At 41.0% G+C, this 18,355-nt stretch overlaps 1 protein-coding gene across 1 annotated transcript in view; it reads left to right on the top strand.

Annotated features, from left to right (window-relative positions):
• The window catches only part of XPNPEP3 (X-prolyl aminopeptidase 3), a 70,615-nt gene that overhangs the window by 8,812 nt on the left and 43,448 nt on the right, over positions 1-18,355 (top strand). Inside the window, exons 2-3 of the mRNA XM_010377647.2 lie at positions 3,049-3,165; positions 17,789-18,196. Coding sequence (XP_010375949.2) covers positions 3,049-3,165; positions 17,789-18,196 — 525 coding nt within the window. The remainder of the gene's footprint in view (positions 1-3,048; positions 3,166-17,788; positions 18,197-18,355) is intronic.

Genomic DNA, 18,355 nt, shown 5'->3' with positions numbered 1-18,355 from the left:
GTGTTTAAGACTGCCTTAACTTAAACTGGGAATGTAGCCTAGCAGGTCTTAGCCTTATTTTACCAGACCCCTACTGAAGATGGAGTTGCTCTGGTTCGAACGCCTCTGACACTATGATACAGAGAGAAGGTAGAAAATAGGAAATTCTGCTCTTAAGAAATTCATATAGTTTGAAAAAACTAATTTCAGTGGAGTGTAAAGTTATAAGACGTGCACTTGTTTCTGCCGTTATCCCCCTCTTTGATGATCCTTTGCCTCCCAGCCATCTGCTGTGCCATTTTCTCTGCCTCTTCACAACAAAACTTATCCAGAGTATTGTCTCAGTGTCTTTGCTTTCTTACATCGTATTCCCTCCTTGGCACGCTCCAATCTGGCTTCTGTCTTCTTTACTCTGCTAAAATCGCCAGGGTCTCCAGTGACTTTGATGTTACCATATCCAGTGGTCGTCCTTTTGGCTTCCTTATATTTTGAGGCACTGGCCACACTGTGAGCCCTCCCTGCTTTTCTTTTCTTTCTTTTTTTTTTGAGATCGAGTTTCACTCCCGTTGCCCAGGCTGGAGAGCAATGGTGTGATCTCGGCTCACCACAACCTTCACCTCCCAGGTTCAAGCCATTCTCCTGCCTCAGCCTCCCAAGTAGCTGGGATTACAGGCATGCACCACCGTACCCGGCTAATTTTATATTTTTAGTAGAGATGGGGTTTCTCTATGTTGGTCAGGCTGGTCTCGAACTCCCGACCTCAGGTGATCCATCCACCTCGGCCTCCCAAAGTGCTGGGATTACAAGCGTGAGCCAGCGCGCCTGGCCTGGCCCTCCCCACTTCTGAAAACACTTGTTTGTTTAACTTCCTAAATACCACACTCTTTTTTTGTGGGGGGTAGGGGATGGCGGGTAGAGACAGGGTTTAGCCATGTTGGCTAGGCTGGTCCCGAACTCCTGGCCTCAAGTGATCTGCCTGCCTCGGCCTCCCAACGTGCCGGGATTACAAGCATGAGCCACTGCGCCTGGCCCTAAATACCACATTCTTCTTATTTTCCTTCTTTCTCCTGTGCTCCTTCTCACACTAAAATATTACAGTGCCTGGCTTTGTTCAGTTTCCCTGGTTAATACCCATTCCCAGGGCTTTAGATGCTATCTGTGTGCTTATAACACCTTAATTTTTATATCTAGCCTGGCACTTTTCTCCCTGAAATTAAGATTGCTCATTTGACCTCTCCATTAAATTTATTTCCAATAAATATCTTAGGCTTTCCTGTTTCATGTAATGGTACAACCATTTATTCACTTGTTGAAGTCAAAAATCAAGAATTATTCTTAATTCCTCTTTTTTCTTTATTTCTTATGTCCAATCAGAAGCCAGACTCATTGACTTTTAACTTCAAAATACATTCCAAATCAAATCACTGGGAAAATAAAGTCAAGTAACAAGTTATCTCTTTTTCCAAAGATTGTTCATAGTAGACTGGCAAACTAATTAGCAATTATGTGAAGTGTAGTAGGTATTAAAATAGAAACCATAGGAGCCTTGGCGAAGACATTTGAAACAGAAGCAGTAGGTGTGAGAAGAGTGAGAAGTCTCCTGCATAAGTGCTATTTGAGCTGATTTTTTTTAGAATTTGTGTAATCATATAAGCAGGCAGTGTCCACTTTAAGAGAACTGTATTCTTTCATGCAAATGCTATTATGATACAAAATGATTTCGCAGGGATTCTTCAAGTAGCTTAGTGTGGCTGCAATAATGTTTTTTGAGGATTAGGTCAGATGAGGGAGCAGGATCCAAATCATGAAGTTTCCTAAGCAAAAGAGTTTGAAACTTACGAATGAACTGGATATTTTTGAAATAGAACTTAACACATCAGCTTTGCTACTAATTATATGACTTTGGGCAAAAGATGTTTAATGTAAGTAAGAAGCTATTGAGACCTTTTTTAAAAATGTACTGGGAATAAACATCTCAATTTATGTCTCCTGTTAAAGTGTCACTTGTTTGCTTTGAATTTATTAAAGTTAAGCTCCTTCTGCTTGAGAGTGGTCCAAAATAGAAGGATATGCTAGGATTATTTCATATGAGCATTGAAAAAGGAATCAGTTAACTTTTTATATTCTGAAATTTCACTCCCGAATGAGATTACAGAAGATACTATGTGTGCATGAGTATGTGTGCACAAGCGTGCATTGGAGAAGGTGCAAGAGGAGAGAGAGAAATCACGAGATAACTCACCAGTGCAGCAGCAGCCTACTCCACCAGCGGTTAGTGCTGCTGGAGGGAGATGAAAAGATTAGGAAGATAAGAGAGCTTTGAAGGCTTTGCATTCTAAATTAAGGAATTAGATTTTTAACTGTCATGTGAAGTAGGCATTATCATCATTGTTTTACAGACACAGAATCAGACTCAGAGAAGTAATCTGGACAAGATTACACAGTTAGTACCAGAGAAGCTGAGATTCAAACTCAGGTTTATTTGACTTTGTAATCTTTGCTCTTATCCCTCCCCCCTGCTGCTCACTAGGTCCTCTCTGTTTGATCTCAACAGTCAATACTGTACAATCTCTTTGTGAACACACAATTTCTGTAAGGACTACGAATTATGAATAATAATATATGTATTTGGGAGAGAGGAGTCTTAAAAGTTAATTCCAATTAAGTTTGTAGAGGATTGTTTAGAAAAAGCATAGTTTCTTCTAAAAAGATTTAAAAAAGGAAAAATCATCGTTTCTAAGATGATTACAAAGAAAATGGTGTGAGTTTCCAGCCTGGGCAACATAGTGAGACCTCATCTCTACCAAAAATAAAAAAAATTAACCAGGCTTGGTGGCACATACCTGTAGTCCCAGCTACTTGGGAGGCTGAGCCACTGACTCCAGCCTGGGCGACAGAGTGAGACTCTGTCTTAAAAATAAATAAATGAATATTGAAGGAGAGAAGGAAGGAAATACTAGTTTGCATTTTTCTAAAGCATCCAAACTGCTGGAGATGGATAAGTGTATTTATACCATGAAGACTTCTTAGATCTATTGTTTCATTTCGTCCTCTTTATTCTTCATTCAGGATGTATGTTGTGTTCACAGCGAAGGTACTCCCTTCATCCTGTCCCAGAAAGGAGGATTCCAAACCGATACTTAGGCCAGCCCAGCCCCTTTACACACCCACACCTCCTCAGACCAGGTAAGGCCTTTTAACTATGCTGTCTCCCCATTTAGCTTTCGTCTAGAGCAATGCTATTGAATAGAACTTCTTGCAGTAAGCTCTGGACCTGTGCTGTTCCATAAGGCAGCCACCAACCTCACATGGCCATTGTACACTAATAAGGTTGCTAGTACAGCTGAGGAACTGAACATTTTATTTTATTTAATTTTAATTAATTTAAATTTAAATTTACCTGTGAGTACTGGTGCTTTATTGACAGTACTAGTCTAGAACAAGGTTTAAATATGATAAACCTTATAATTCAGAATAATTAATGAAAGGTATGTATTTCAGGATGTTTTTAAAGCAAAGTTCTATTTCTCAGTTTTTAGAACTGTATACTATTGTGAATTACTGTGTTAAAGACATTTTAGAAAATGTGTTTTTTCTTGAAATTATCAAATACTTACTTTAAAATTTTAACCTATTTCTATATAGATGAAGCAAGATTTCCAGATTTGTTTGTCACAGATTTGAGAGGTAGTATCCCAGTTGATAAAGGTGATGCAAAAAATTGTTAAAGGTTTGTTTTACTAATTTTTTTTTCTGCTATAAGATCCCAGCGTTGCTGCCAGAAGATGTCTTATAACTACTGCTCAAATTGAGACCTTAGACCAAAAGGTTTTTTGTTTTGATTTCTTAAAGGGCACTTAAGGGGTGAACTGTGACTAATGAATATGTCAAAGAGGTAGGTAGGGTAAAAGCAAACACGTTGTAGAAAAAGCAATCAGGTTTTCAAGGAAAATTAATTGTTCTTTCTGCCATAAGAAATTAAATCCGTATTTGCCATATAAACATATATATTACTAATGTAAAATTGCCTGTAGAAATATGTTCCTTTTTCACTGTCTCCACTCAGTGAATGATACCAGTATGTTTCTCAGTGAGGGCTTCCTTTTGCTGATTTTTCATCAGACTCGAATTCCTGCTGGGAAGTCGACTGAAACTAAGGAAATGCAGCTCACCACTGAAACCCACAAGAAATCAGTTTTTCAAAGCTGTAAGGTAAGCTTAATAGCAACCCAGTTGGTATTAATTTTAGTATTTACCCTATCAACCTTCCTGTAGCCTCGAGTTTTTTTTTTTTTTTTGTAGAATTGATAGTTTTACCAGCTTTGAAAATTACTGATTTCTTGTGGTGAGATATTTTTACATGGTAAGCTGCATTTTCCAGGCCTTAAACCTAGTAATTATATTGTCAAGATAATGGTCTCTGTATCTAGACTTTTTTGCTCTATACCTTAATTGCATATTAAGTATAAGTGAATATAAATAAATATGCACATGTGTATGTTCATATACATACGTATGTGAATATCTGGGGGAAAAGGGATGTCTGTCCTAATTTTACTCTCCTAGACATGGGATTTTGGACACTGGGGTAAGTGAGAAGGGATGGAAGTGGAATTTTAAAACAGAATTATTAGGATTTTAGACTTCAAACTATCAGGTATGCCATTAGGTACAGATTTTTCTGCAGACAAAAGTATCAAAAGAATTAATCATTTGTCTTTCTCCTTCCAGAGATGCAAAACTTGTGGAAGTGTTAAAATGATCGTAGGGTGAAGAAGAGTAAATTTTTAAGAAAAATTAAAAGGGGCCGGGCGCAGTGGCTCACACCTGTAATCCCAGCACTTTGGGAGGCCAAGGTGGGTGGATCACCTGAGGTCAGGAGTTTGAGACCAGCCTGACCAATATGGTGAAATCCCATCTCTACTAAAAATACCAAAAAAAAAAAAAAAATTAGCCAGGTGTGGTGGCATATGCCTGTAATCTCAACTACTGGGGTGGCTGAGGCAGGAGAATCACTTGAATCCGGGAGGCGGAGGTTGCAGTGAGCCAAAATTGCGCCACTGCACTCCAGCTTGGGGGGCAGAGGGAGACTCTGTCTCAAAAATAAAAATAAAAAAAGAAAAAAGAAAAAAATTAAAAGGCATGTCATACTTACTTAAAAAGTCTCTTTTAGGCCACATACAGTGGCTCATGCCTGTAATCCCAACACTTTGGAAAGACAAGGTGAGAGGATCACTTGAGGTTAGGAGTTCGAGATGAGCGCAGGCGACATAGCAAGACCCTGTCTCTATAAGAAATAAAACAATTAGTGCTCATGCCTGTAGTCCCAGCTACTCGGGGGACTCGGGTGGGAGGATTGCATGAGCCCAGGAGGTCAAGGATGCAGTGAGCTGTGATCATGCCTCTCTGCACTCCATCTTGGGTGACAGAGTGAGACCGTGTCTCTCAAAAAAAAGTCTCTTACGCAGTTGGTCAGTTTAGGATATACAATTATGTCATGTGCTACTTGGTTTCTCCAAAAGTTTCATGTTTTCCATATTTCCCTAATACATGGCAGTATGTACTTAATACTTTTGGGAAACATCTCCGTGCCTTTCCTAATTATTATGCAAGTTCTGTGCATACAGAAAAAGAGAATACAGGTAAGCATAGATTTTTTTTTTTTTAATTACTGATAATCCCACAACTCAGAGAAAGACACTGTTGAGAAAATTTTGGTATATGTTTCTTTATAGTCTTATTTCTTATATAGGTGTATGTGTAAGTGTACATGTGTACACACTCTTTGTGTATTGCTCTATTATTTCCTTAAATTCTTAGAAGTGAAATTACTGAGGCTGGGCGTGATGGCTCACACCTATAATCCCAGCACTTTGGGAGGCTGAGGCAGGTGGATCACGAGGTCAGGAGTTCGAGACCAGCCTGGCCAACATAGTGAAATCTCTACTAAAAATATAAAAATTAGCTGGGCTTGGTGGTGCCTGCCTGTAGTCCCAGCTACTCAGGAGGCTGAGGCAGGAGAATCACTGGAACCCAGGAGGCAGAGGTTGCAGTGAGCTGAGATCACGCCATTGCACTCCAGATTGGGCAACCGCGTGAGTCTTCCTCTCAAAAAAAAAAGTGTAATTACTGGGCCAGTTCCTCTGAATTCTTGGGAGCTATTTTTCCTAGATTTTTCTTTGCCATACCTACCTATCCAAGTTTCCTGAAGCATCAATAGCTTGGAAAATATTTAGCAGGATGACACGGGAAATAAATTCTGTTCTGGCTGTGCTACTGCTAGGTTCTAGTGATTTTCAAAACGTGTCATTTCCTTAAATCTGAGCACTGTAGACCATTTCTGCTTTTTATGACAGTGCCATCTCTGTGCTAAGGACTGTATCTGTAGGGATGGAAAATGTTGGTCAGTCTCTTTGATTAGTACTGTGTCTCACACTTCACACTCAGACATGAAAATGATTCCATATGGGAAGGCAAGTGGCATTCTGAACTGTGAGTCTACTTTTTTTTTTTTTTTTTTGAGGCGGAGTTTCGTCCTTGTCGCCCAGGCTGGAGTGCAACGACACAATCGCTGCTCACTGCAACCTCTGCCTCCCGGGTTGAAGCAGTTCTCCTCCCTCAGCCTCCCAAGTAGCTAGGATTATAGACGCCTGCTACCACACCCGGTAATTTTTGTGTTTTTAGTAGAAATGGAGTTTCACCATGTTGGCCGGGCTAGTCTCGAACTCCTGACCTCAGGTGATCTGCCCGCCTCAGCCTCCCAAAGTGCTGGGATTACAGGTGTGAGCCACTGCGCCCAACGAGTCTACTTTTTATATTATCTGTACAGGAAAGATGGTTCCACGGTTCCCTGATTATTGCCAAAGGAGTAATATTGTCATTATGCAGGACAGCAAGACATTCATCTCAAAGAAACACTGAAACATATCAGAGAATGAATGGGAAGACTCAGTGGGATACCTAATGAGGCATTATTTCTAAAATTTTTACATTCTTAAACAAAATTAGTTTTAGAATATGTGGTATAGTTTGGAGTGCTAGATTTAAAAAGGGCTACTCAGGGAGTTGGGCTTGTCAGAATAACTTGTCTAACATATGTAGAACCACTTCATGGTTTTTTTTTTTTTTTTCTTTTTTGAGACGGAGTCTCGCTCTGTTGCCCAGGCTAGAGTGCAATGGCGTGATCCAACTCACTGCAACCTCCGCCTCCCAAGTAGCTGGGACTACATGTGTGCACCACCACGCCTGGCTAATTTTTGTATTTTTAGCAGAGACAGGGTTTCACCATATTGGTCAGGCTGGTCTTGAACTCCTGACCTCATGATCCACCCGCCTTGGCCTCTCAAAGTGCTGGGATTACATGTGGGAGCCACCAAGCCCGTCCCACTTCTTAGTTTTCAACTACAGCAGTGAACAGATTTTTGGGGAAATAATCAGAATGCAACTATGTGGCATAAAATTTAAGACAATGCTTTCACCATTTACCTTTTCATCTCTATCGTCAACTATAATGGCAGAAGCCAGGTGTAGTGGCTCACGCCTGTAATCCCAGCACTGTGGGAGGCCTGGGCAACATAGTGAGACCTTATCTCTACAAAACAGTAAGCAAAATTAGCTGAGTGTGGTGGCACATGCCTGTAGTGCTAGCTACGCCTATAATCCTAACACTTTGGGAAGCTGAGGTAGGAGGATTGCTTGAGCCTGGAAAGTGAAGGCTGCAGTCAGCCGAGATTGTGCCACTCCACTCCAGCCTAGGCAACAGAGCAAGACCCTGTCTCAAAAATAAAATAAAATAGAAATAAAAATTTAAAAAAATATAATGGCACAGACGATACAGTTATAGTGAATATAATATTTAAAATGATGAAAAGATTGATTCTAGAATGGGTTATAGATAATTATTCCCAAATCTTTTTCCCTTAAGAGTTTCAAAATCAGCTGCCCATCTTTCAGTGATGGTTTAATTGTAGCTGTCTCTTGAGCAAGGGATGCATTTTATTTTTAAAACTTGTTAAATATGGTTGATTTTAATATCTAAAAGACAAAGATACTATTTTGGTGGTGGTAAGATTTTTATACTATTTAAAAGATTAAAATGATGCTTGATAACAAGTTTGGGGAGTCAGGAAGAAAAATAAAAAATAAATAAAATGATGCTTGAGACCAGGAGGTCAAGGCCGTAGTGAGCCATGATTGCACCACTGCACTCCAGTATAAATAAAAAATAAAATAAATAAAATGATGCTTGAGCCCAGGAGGTCAAGGCTGTGGTGAGCCATGATTTCGCCACTGCACTCTAGCCTGGGTGACAGAGTGTTACCCTATCTCAGAAGAATTTAAAAAGTAAAATGTATAAAGAAAATAACAGAAATTGGAAGTAGTTTGGACCTGCCTAGACTGTTGGGTAAGCTTTTTCAAAATATACATACATGCTAGGACTCTAAAGAGCTATTGAATGATAGTCTCAAAGGGAGGGCTTAGAACATGTGTTTTTGTTTTTGGTTTTTTGAGACAGGGTCTCACTCTGTCTCCAAGGTTGGAGTACAGTGCCGAGATCACAGCTCACTGGAATCTTGACTTCCGGGGGTCAAGCAATCTTCTGCTTCAGCCTCCTGAATAACTAGAACTACAGGCATGCATCACCATGCCCAACTGCCCAACTAATTTTTGTATTATAGAGATAGGGTCTCACTATGTTGCCCAGGCTTGTCTTGAACTCCTGGACTCAAGCAATTCTACCACCTTGGCCCCCCCAAAGTGCTGGAATTATAGGCATGAGCCACCATACTCAGCCTTTGGAACATGTGTTTTGAAGAGCTCCCCAGGTGTTTCTCACATACACCACTAACCTAGTGGGTACTCATGTAGCTAGGCGCATGAGATGCCTGATGACTTAAGGGGACAAGCCAGATCTGTGGCCATTGGCCATGTTTGAAAACAGAGAATGTGTCTTCCCCATGCCTCTGTAGTCTTATCCCTAGTCACTTAGTCCTTAAATTCATTCACATCTTTATCGTCATCACCACCATCAAATGAGTGATGACGTTACATTTATCTAACCATTTCAAAACACTTTTAAAATAGATTATACCTGATAGAATAGTAGATTGAAAGTTTTGTATCCTACAGGTTTAAATTTAAGTTGAAAGTCTACTTTTTCTCTAAGTATTTCACCATGAAGCCCACCTGTTTTTATAAAGTAATATATTTTCTTTTCTCACCCCAATGTACCTATGTAACGTTATTTGTTTTCATTTTTGTTTTGTTTTTAAGATGGGTTCTTGCTGTGTCTCCCAGGCTGAACTGCAGGGGCACAATCATACCTCACTGCAGTCTCGACCTCCCAGGCGATCCTCCCGCCTCAGTGTCCCAAGTAGCTAGGACTACAGGCATAAGCCACCATGCCTGGCTGATTTTTAAAATTTTTGTAGAGATGGGATCTCACTGTGTTGCCCAGGCTTACTTATATAATAATTTTAAATCACTGTATTCATAGGGATTATTTGTTTTCCTCTTGTCTTCATCTCCTGATTCAGTTTTAATGCAGAGTAAATAATGTAGTCGCTATGTAAATAAATTTATAGATGAATAAACCTGTTTTTTACTTACACATCTAGTACATATTGACAGACCATTTCAGGATGCCATTATACCAATAATCTATGAACTGTCATCTCGTGAAGAATTATAGAGGATTTCTCTGTTTGTTTGTTTTTAAGCCCAATAGAAAATCTTGAAATATAATAAAGTTTTCATGTAGTGTAAATACTAGAAAATTAAAAATAAATGACTTTGGCTGGGCACGGTGGCTCACACCTATAATCCCAGCGCTTTGGGAGGCCAAGGTGGGCGGATTGCTTGAGGCATGGAGTTTGACAACAGCCTGGCCAACATAGCGAAACTCCATCTCTACTAAAAAAAAAAAAAAAAAAATTAGCTGGGCATGGTGGCACATGCCTGTAATCCCAGCTACTCGGGAGACTGAGGCACGAGAATCACTTGAACCCAGGAGGCAGAGGTTGCAGTGAGCTAAGATCGCGCCGCTTTGCTCCTGCCTAGGCAACAGAGCAAAACTCTGTCTCAAAAAATAAATAAATAAACGACATTTGTATTTCTCTTTTTTACCTTTGTGTGTGTAGTCCTCATTAACACTGAGAAACTCTCTGAGGTAAAGATTAGCAAGAATCAGCCCTAGGCAAGAATCAGGAGCTACCTAAAGAAATGAATAATAATGAAAAGTTTCTGAATGGTCAATGGAGACGCATTCCTAACATGTGAAAAAGCCAAAGACTTCCAGGTCTTCTATGTAAATAATTATTTTGATCTCATTTGTTGTCGTAATAGTGGTTGTCCATGTAAATTTTACTCTTCTAAGGTCCTGCCTGGCTTTGGATTACCAGGATGGCAACCAGTTCAAGTGTAAATTTTTTATTTTGATAATAATTATAGCTTAATACTTAACGTAGTGCTAAGTGTTATGTTTTAAGTGTTTTATTAACTTACATAATCCACCTGACAACTTTGTGAAGTCAGTGCTATTGTTATTTCCATTTTATATGAGGAGACTGAGGCACAGAGAAGTTTGGTAGCTCTTTCCAAGTCACTCAGTGAATTGCTAAGCCAGGATTCCAACTCACAAAAGCCTAACTCAGAATCCACACTTTCAACCACAAAACAGTGCATGATACCTGTGCCAAAAAATACTCTCTGGGAATATTTTTTAAAGTATTTTCTCATTACATTTTTTATAAGAAGACATCCAACTGAGAGAAGTCTTAGTATAAAAGTTACTTTGTTTGGAGAGTAGTATACTTTTTTTGAATAAGGTAAAATTTATATACAGCAAATTTCACAGATCTTATATATGCAGTTCAGTGAGCTTTAACAAAGGTAACCTACAGCTCAGTCAAGATATAGAACATTTTCATCGTCCTGGAAAGTTCCCTCATGCTCCTCCAGTCAGTCTCCACCTTCATAGGCAGCCACTCTTTTGGTTTCTATCATCATAGACTGTTTTGCTTTTTCTTGACTTCATGTAAGTGGAATCATACAGAATCGTAATATGTATGTATGTAGCCTTTCTGTTTGTTTAGTTTTGCTCAATATATGCAAATCTATTTAGAGTATTTTTTATTTGGTCATTGCATTTTTTCTGAGATGCCTGTTTTACATTATAAAGGAATCACTAGCTTTTTCTTTCTCCCCATTCTCCAACTGCAAAGTGATAGTTTATTAATTACTTCCTTATATGCTGTGAAAACTACCTAATATTAAGCAGACTTCTTTTCAAAATCAGACCATGTTAAAATTCTAATCTAGTTAGTTTCAGGAAATAAAATACATACCTAGATTGTAGCAAAGACCTGTATCATTTCATCCATTTTCAGTCTTTGTTATATCTTCCTTTCTGGGTGTTTTGTGTAGCTGGTAAAATATGAAGAACATTACTGCTTTTCTCTTCAAGAGGCATGATCCTAAGGGTCCTGGAAGAGCTTTCCTTCTTGGCTGCAGAATCTCAGAACTGATAGTGAGACTTTGCAGAGTCCAACTTCCAATATCTAGGCTTTTGATTGGCTCAATAAACTTGTTAGAAGAGCCTTTCCATCTTAAGTGGTTCCACGTCATAAAATGCTGACTTTGTTTTTTAATTCTTTACAATTCTACAAAGTTGCCAGAGGATCTGATATTCAGGTATAATTTTATCAAGAAATTCAGGCCAGATTGACTATAAAGTTGAGTTCTGTGATCAAAGGCCATAACACCTTCCAAGTTTACTCCCAGGGTTTAAAGGTCATTGCTTTAACACATTTTTTTTTCCTCCTTCAAATGGAAAGGTTTCTTTTTCCTTGAGTAAATTTTTTGTTTCTGGGTACAGTGGCCCACACCTGTAATCCAAGCACTTTGGGAGGCCGAGGCCGGTGGATCACCTGAGGTCAGGAGTTCAAGACCAACCTGACCAACATGGGGAAACCCCATCTCTACTAGAAATACAAAATTAGCCTGGTGTGGTGGTGCATTCCTGTAATCCCAGCTACTTGGGAGGCTGGGGCAGGAGAATCGCTTGAACCCGGGTGGCAGAGGTTGCAGTGAGCCGAGATTGTGCCATTGCACTCTGGCCTGGGCAATAAGGGTGAAGCTTTATCTCAAAAAAAAAAAAAAAAAAGAAAATTGTTGTGATGGAGAGTGCTTTGTTGTGTTGAGATTTTAGAAGTTTAGAAGCATTTATTTAATGATCACTCAGTAGTGTTGATAATTAATAGGTTTGGGAAAATATAGCCAGTGTTTTAAATATTTCTCATGCAGTCAATTGTATGAAATTGGATTCAGCAAACATAGGAATGCTTTGAAGGGTATAAAAGACGGTTTTTTTTTTATCCTGCTTTGATTTCCAAATAATTTTCTTGTTTCAGAAGTAACTTCCTGATATGCATTAATTTATACTGTTATTAATGAAAATGAGAGAGAACATATAAAGTTATTAAAATTAGGAATTTTCTTCTGGAATTTTTTTAAAAAATGAATTGATTTTTAAATTTCTTTCTTGTTTTTTAGAGACTGAGTCTCACTCTGTCGCCCAGGCCGGAATGTAGTGGGGTGATCTCAGCTCACTGCAACGTCTGCCTCCTGGGTTCAAGCGATTCTCCTGCCTCAGCCTCCCAAGTAGCTAGGACTATAGGTGTGCGCCACCATACCTGGCTAATTTTTTGTATTTTTAGTAGCGACAGAGTTTCATCGTGTTGGCCAGACTGGCCTCGAACTCCTGACCTCAGGTGATCTGCCTGCCTTGGCCTCTCAAGGTGCTAGGATTATAGGCGTGAGCCACCTCACCCAGGTGATTTTTAAATTTCTTTTTATTTTATGGACTATAGCTGTGAAATAACCAAAAGCAAAGTTCAAGAAAGGAAGAAAATAAAAAGATGAAAAAAAGGAAAGGTCAGATAATTCACCGATTATAACCAGCCTCTGCTTTTGTAAGAGTATTTACTACTTGAGTAAATTAGGAAATTTTCAATGTTGAGTAACAGTGGCAGACTCAACAGGAATAATTATCAAAGAGATAAATAGCTCTAGTACAAAGTTCAGTGTTCTAAGAATCCTAGGAGACTGTTAGCCAGCTCAATCTTGAAAGAAAAAAATGTGATATGAGCTCTTCTTGGCCCCATTTTGTTGCTTCAGCTGCTTCACATTGGCCCATAAGGCCTTCACTTATCTCTCTCTCTTATTTCTTGCCAACTTCATCAGCAAAAACATAAGTGTGTTTCTATTGTAGATGTCTGAAAAGTTAAATAAAAATATTTTATTAATGGAATACAAGTTACAGAATTTGCTGGCGAGATAAACTATATATAGGTAAAACAGTTAGATCCTGGGCCATGGGACATGGGTCACACCTGTAATCCCAGCACTTTGGGAGGCTAAGGCAGGCAGATTGCTTGAGGTCGGGAGTTCGAGACCAGCCTGGGCAACATGGTGAAACACCGTCTCTACTAAAAATACAAAAATTAGGCCAGGCACGGTGGCTCATGCCTGTAATCCCAACACTTTAGGAGGCTGAGGCGGGTGGATCATTTGAGGTCAGGAGTTTGAAACCAGCCTGGCCAATATGGTGAAATTTCATCTTTACTGAAAATACAAAAATTAGCCTGGCCGTGTGGTGCACACCTGTAATACTAGCTATTCGAGAGGCTAAGGCAGGAGAATCGCTTGAACTGGGAAGTCGGAGGGTGCAGTGAGGTGAGATCGCACCACTGCACTCCAGCCTGGATGACAGAGCAAGACTCTTTCTCAAAAAATAAAAATAATAGCAATAAATAAATAAAAATGCAAAGATAGGCCTGGTGGCTCACGCCTGTAATCCCAGCTATTCGGGTAGCTGAGGCACCAGAATCACTTGAACCCATGTGGTAGAGTTTCAGTGAGCCGGGATCGTGCCACTCCTCTCCAGCCTGAGTGACACAGCAGGACTCTGTCTTCAAAAAAAAAAATTAGATCTAAGGTAATCATATACTGAACATGAGTACTAAGGAAATTCAAAGATCTTTGACCAAGACGTTTTTCTTCTGGGACTATCCCCATAGTAATTAAAGCACCAGTACATAGGACATGAAAGTACTAAGATATAAGTACAAAGATATTTATTATAGCAGCAAAAAGCTGAAAGCAGTTTGAATTCCTATAGTAGAGAAATGGCTGAATAAGTTATGGTCTATTTACCCCAAGAAATATCATGGAGGCATCAAGAAGAATGAATTGAAGCGATACCAAATGACTTGAAGGGAAAGAATTCCATGACATATTGTTCTGTTGGAAAAGGAAGATACCAAAAAGAGTGTGTAGTGTCCCATTTTGTAAAACACTAGTGATCCAAAAAGCCCCACATGCATGTATGTATGATTATGTGAGTGTTGAGAAACTCTTCTAGAAAAGATGGCCGGGCACGGTGGCTCAAGCCTGTAATCCCAGCACTTCGGGAGGCCGAGATGGGCGGATCACGAGGTCAGGAGATCGAGACCATCCTGGCTAACACGGTGAAACCCCGTCTCTACTAAAAATACAAAAACTAGCCGGGCGAGGTGGCGGGCGCCTGTAGTCCCAGCTACTCGGGAGGCTGAGGCAGGAGAATGGCGTAAACCCGGGAGGCGGAGCTTGCTGTGAGCTGAGATCTGGCCACTGCACTCCAGTCCGGGCGACAGAGCGAGACTCCGCCTCAAAAAAAAAAAAAGAAAGAAAGAAACTCAGAAAAGATACATACTAGATTACGAACCTGGGCAAGGTGTTGATGTGAGTAGGAGGAGAAAATAGGAGTAAGGAGCCAAACAGTGAAGGGAAAAACATTTATTGAAATAATTCAGTATTACATTTATATACAACTATACGGTGTGTGTATTTAAGGAACTGAAATTGTTACCTTTTTAAAATTAAGAGGGGGCTGGGTGCAGTGGCTTACACCTGTAACCCCAGCACTTTGGGAGGCCAAGGCAGGTGGATCACTTGAGGTCAAGAGTTCGAGACCAGTCTGGCCAACATGGTGAAACCCTGTCTCTACTAAAAATACAAAAATTAGCCCTGTATGGTGGTGCACACCTGTAGTCCCAGCTACTCAGGAGGCTGAGGCAGGAGAATCGCTTGAACCAGGGAGGCAGAGGTTGCAGTGAGCCAAGATCATGCCATTGTAGTCCATCCTGGGTGACAGAGCAAGACCTGTCTGGAAAAAAAAAAAAAAAAAAAAAATTAGCTGGGTGTGGTGGCATACACCTGTAATCCCAGCTACTCAGGAGGCTGAGGTGGGAGAATTGCTTAAGCTCAGGAGGCAGACATTGCCATGAGCTGAGATGCCACCACTGCACTCCAGCCTGGGTGACAGAGTGAGACCCTGTTTAAAAAAAATTTTTTTTAAAGGGATAAATCAACATTACTTGGGCTAATCAAGAAAACTTTTTGAATGAGAAAAGTCTGAAAACAAACATGTATTAAACCAAGATTTTGGAGTGGAATTAGTGTGGAGGAAGAAGAAATTTTAGAAAAAAGACACATTGTAAGCAAGGTAATAGGGAAAGAACAGATTTTTTACTTATCTAGGAAATAAGAAGGAATTAATTTCAGAATAATTGGGGGAATAATAAAAAGAAAAAAACAAGTTGGCTGGGCGCGGTGACTCACGCCTGTAATCCCAGCACTTTGGGAAGCCAAGACAGGTGGATCACTAGGTCAGGAGTTCAAGACCAGCCTGGCCAATGTGGTGAAACCCCATCTCTGCTAAAAATACAAAAAAAATTAGCCGGGCGCGGTGGTAGGTGCCTCTAATCCTAGCTATTCAGGAGGCTGAGGCAGGACAATCGCTTGAACCTGGGCAGTAGAGGTTGCATTGAGCCAACATCAAGCCACTGCACTCCAGCCTTGGTGACAGAGTGAGACTATCTCGAAAAAAAAAGGCCAGGCATGGTGGCTCACGCCTGTAATCCCAGCACTTTAGGAGGCCGAGGCAGGCAGATCATGAGGTCAGGAGATCGAAACCATCCTAACACGGTGAAACCCCGTCTCTACTAAAAATACAAAAAATTAGCCAGACATGATGGCAGGCACCTGTAGTCCCAGCTACTCAGGAGGCTGAGGCAGGAGAATGGTGTGAACCAGGAGGCAGAGCTTACAGTAAGCCAAGATCGCGCCACTGCACTTCAGCCTGGGAGACAGCGAGACTCCATCTCAAAAAAAAAAAAAAAAAAAAAAACAGTTGGCCAAATCAGCAAAGGCCCTATATTGTATAGTTTCATTATATAAAATCTCTGCAATAGGCAAATCCATAGAGATAGATAATAGATTAGGAGTTGCCAAGGGCTGGGGAATTGTGAGAAAATGGGGAGTGACTGCTCATGAACATGGAGTTTTTTTTTTTTTTTATTGAAATGTTTTAAAATGCATTGTGGGCCGGGCGCGGTGGCTCAAGCCTGTAATCCCAGCACTTTGGGAGGCCGAGATGGGCGGATCACGAGGTCAGGAGTTCGAGACCATCCTGGCTAACACAGTGAAACCCCGTCTCTACTAAAAAATACAAAAAGCTAGCCAGGCGAGGTGGCTGGCGCCTGTAGTCCTAGCTACTCTGGAGGCTGAGGCAGGAGAATGGCGTAAACCCGGGAGGCAGAGCTTGCAGTGAGCTGAGATCCGGCCACTGCACTCCAGCCCGGGCGACAGTGAGACTCGGTCTCAAAAAAAAAAAAAATGCATTGTGGTGATGGTTGCACAATTCTGTGACTATACCAAAAACTCTTGAATTATATACTTTTATTATTTATTATTATTATTATTATATTTTTTGAGATGCAATCTTGCTCTGTCACCTAGGCTGGAGTGCACTAGTGGGGTCTCGGCTCACTGCAACCTTCACCTCCTGGGTTCAAGTGATCTCCTGCCTCAGCCTCCCTAGTAGCTGGGATTACAGGCATGCACCACCACACCTGGCTAATTTTTTTTTTTTTGAGACAGAGTCTCGCACTGTCACCCAGGCTGGAGTGCAGTGGCACGATCTCGGCTCCCTGCAAGCTCTGCCTCCCGGGTTTACGCCATTCTCCTGCCTCAGCCTCCTGAGTAGCTGGGACTACAGGCACCCGCTACCATGCCTGGCTAATTTTTTTTGTATTTTTAGTAGAGACGGGATTTCACCGTGTTGACCAGGATGGTCTTGATCTCCTGACCTCGTGATCTGCCCGTCTCGGCCTCCCAAAGTGCTGGGATTACAGGCGTGAGCCACCGTGCCCGGCCAATTTTTGTGTTTTTTTTAGTAGAGATGAGGTTTCACCATGTTGGCCAGCCTGGTCTCGAACTCCTGACCTCAGGTAATCTTCCCGCTTTGGCCTCCCAAAGTGCCGGGATTTCAGGCGTGAGTCACCTCAGCTACTCAGGAGGCTGAGGTGGGAGAATTGCTTGAGCCTGAGAGGCAGAGGTTTCAGTGAGCCAAGATCATGCCACTGCACTCCAGCCTGGGCAACAAGAGCGAAACTCTGTCTCAAAAAAAAATTATATTCAATGAATATAACTGAGTGAGTAAAAGAATGAGCCAAAGACCTGGAGGAGATCTAAGGGGTCCATGATTCCAGATTTCAGGCGGGGCCACATTCAACTATCATTTCTTCCAAGTTTTTGCAGTGGAATAGAAATTTGAAACCTGGGTTATCTCCTTAATTCTCCATGTGCTGGGAGGAGATTTGGCATAAGTTGAACAATTGGACTTGTGTATCTCCGTCTAATATCAAACTACCTTAAGTACTTTGGCACTGCAGAAATGTAAAGCATCCCTTTTTTTTGTCATTTCTAGGGGAGGTAACTCCAGGACTATCTCAGGTGGAATATGCACTTCGCAGACACAAACTAATGTCTCTGATCCAGAAGGAAGCTCAAGGGCACAGCGGGGCAGACCAGACGGTGGTTGTGCTCTCCAACCCTACGTACTACATGAGCAACGATATTCCCTATACTTTCCACCAGGACAACAATTTCCTGTACCTGTGTGGATTCCAAGAGCCTGATAGCATTCTTGTCCTTCAAAGCCTCCCTGGCAAACAGTTACCATCACACAAAGCCATACTTTTTGTGCCTCGGCGAGATCCCAGTCGAGAACTTTGGGATGGTCCACGATCTGGCACTGATGGAGCAATAGCTCTAACTGGAGTGGATGAAGCCTATACGCTAGAAGAATTTCAACATTTTCTACCAAAAATGAAAGGTAACAAATGGGAGCAGAAGTCACATTACAAACCAGATTAGGATTAAGACCTTTCTTGCCTGTTTAGACAAGTCCTTAATTTCGTTATCGTAGCACCACCAGGAAAAGACCATGAGCACCATGAAAGAAATGTAAAGCCTTTTCCGGAAGATTGAACTT

Source organism: Rhinopithecus roxellana, chromosome 13, assembly GCF_007565055.1.
Source record: "Rhinopithecus roxellana isolate Shanxi Qingling chromosome 13, ASM756505v1, whole genome shotgun sequence".
Taxonomy (NCBI): domain Eukaryota; kingdom Metazoa; phylum Chordata; class Mammalia; order Primates; family Cercopithecidae; genus Rhinopithecus; species Rhinopithecus roxellana.
This window is presented reverse-complemented; position numbering and strand designations above follow the sequence as displayed.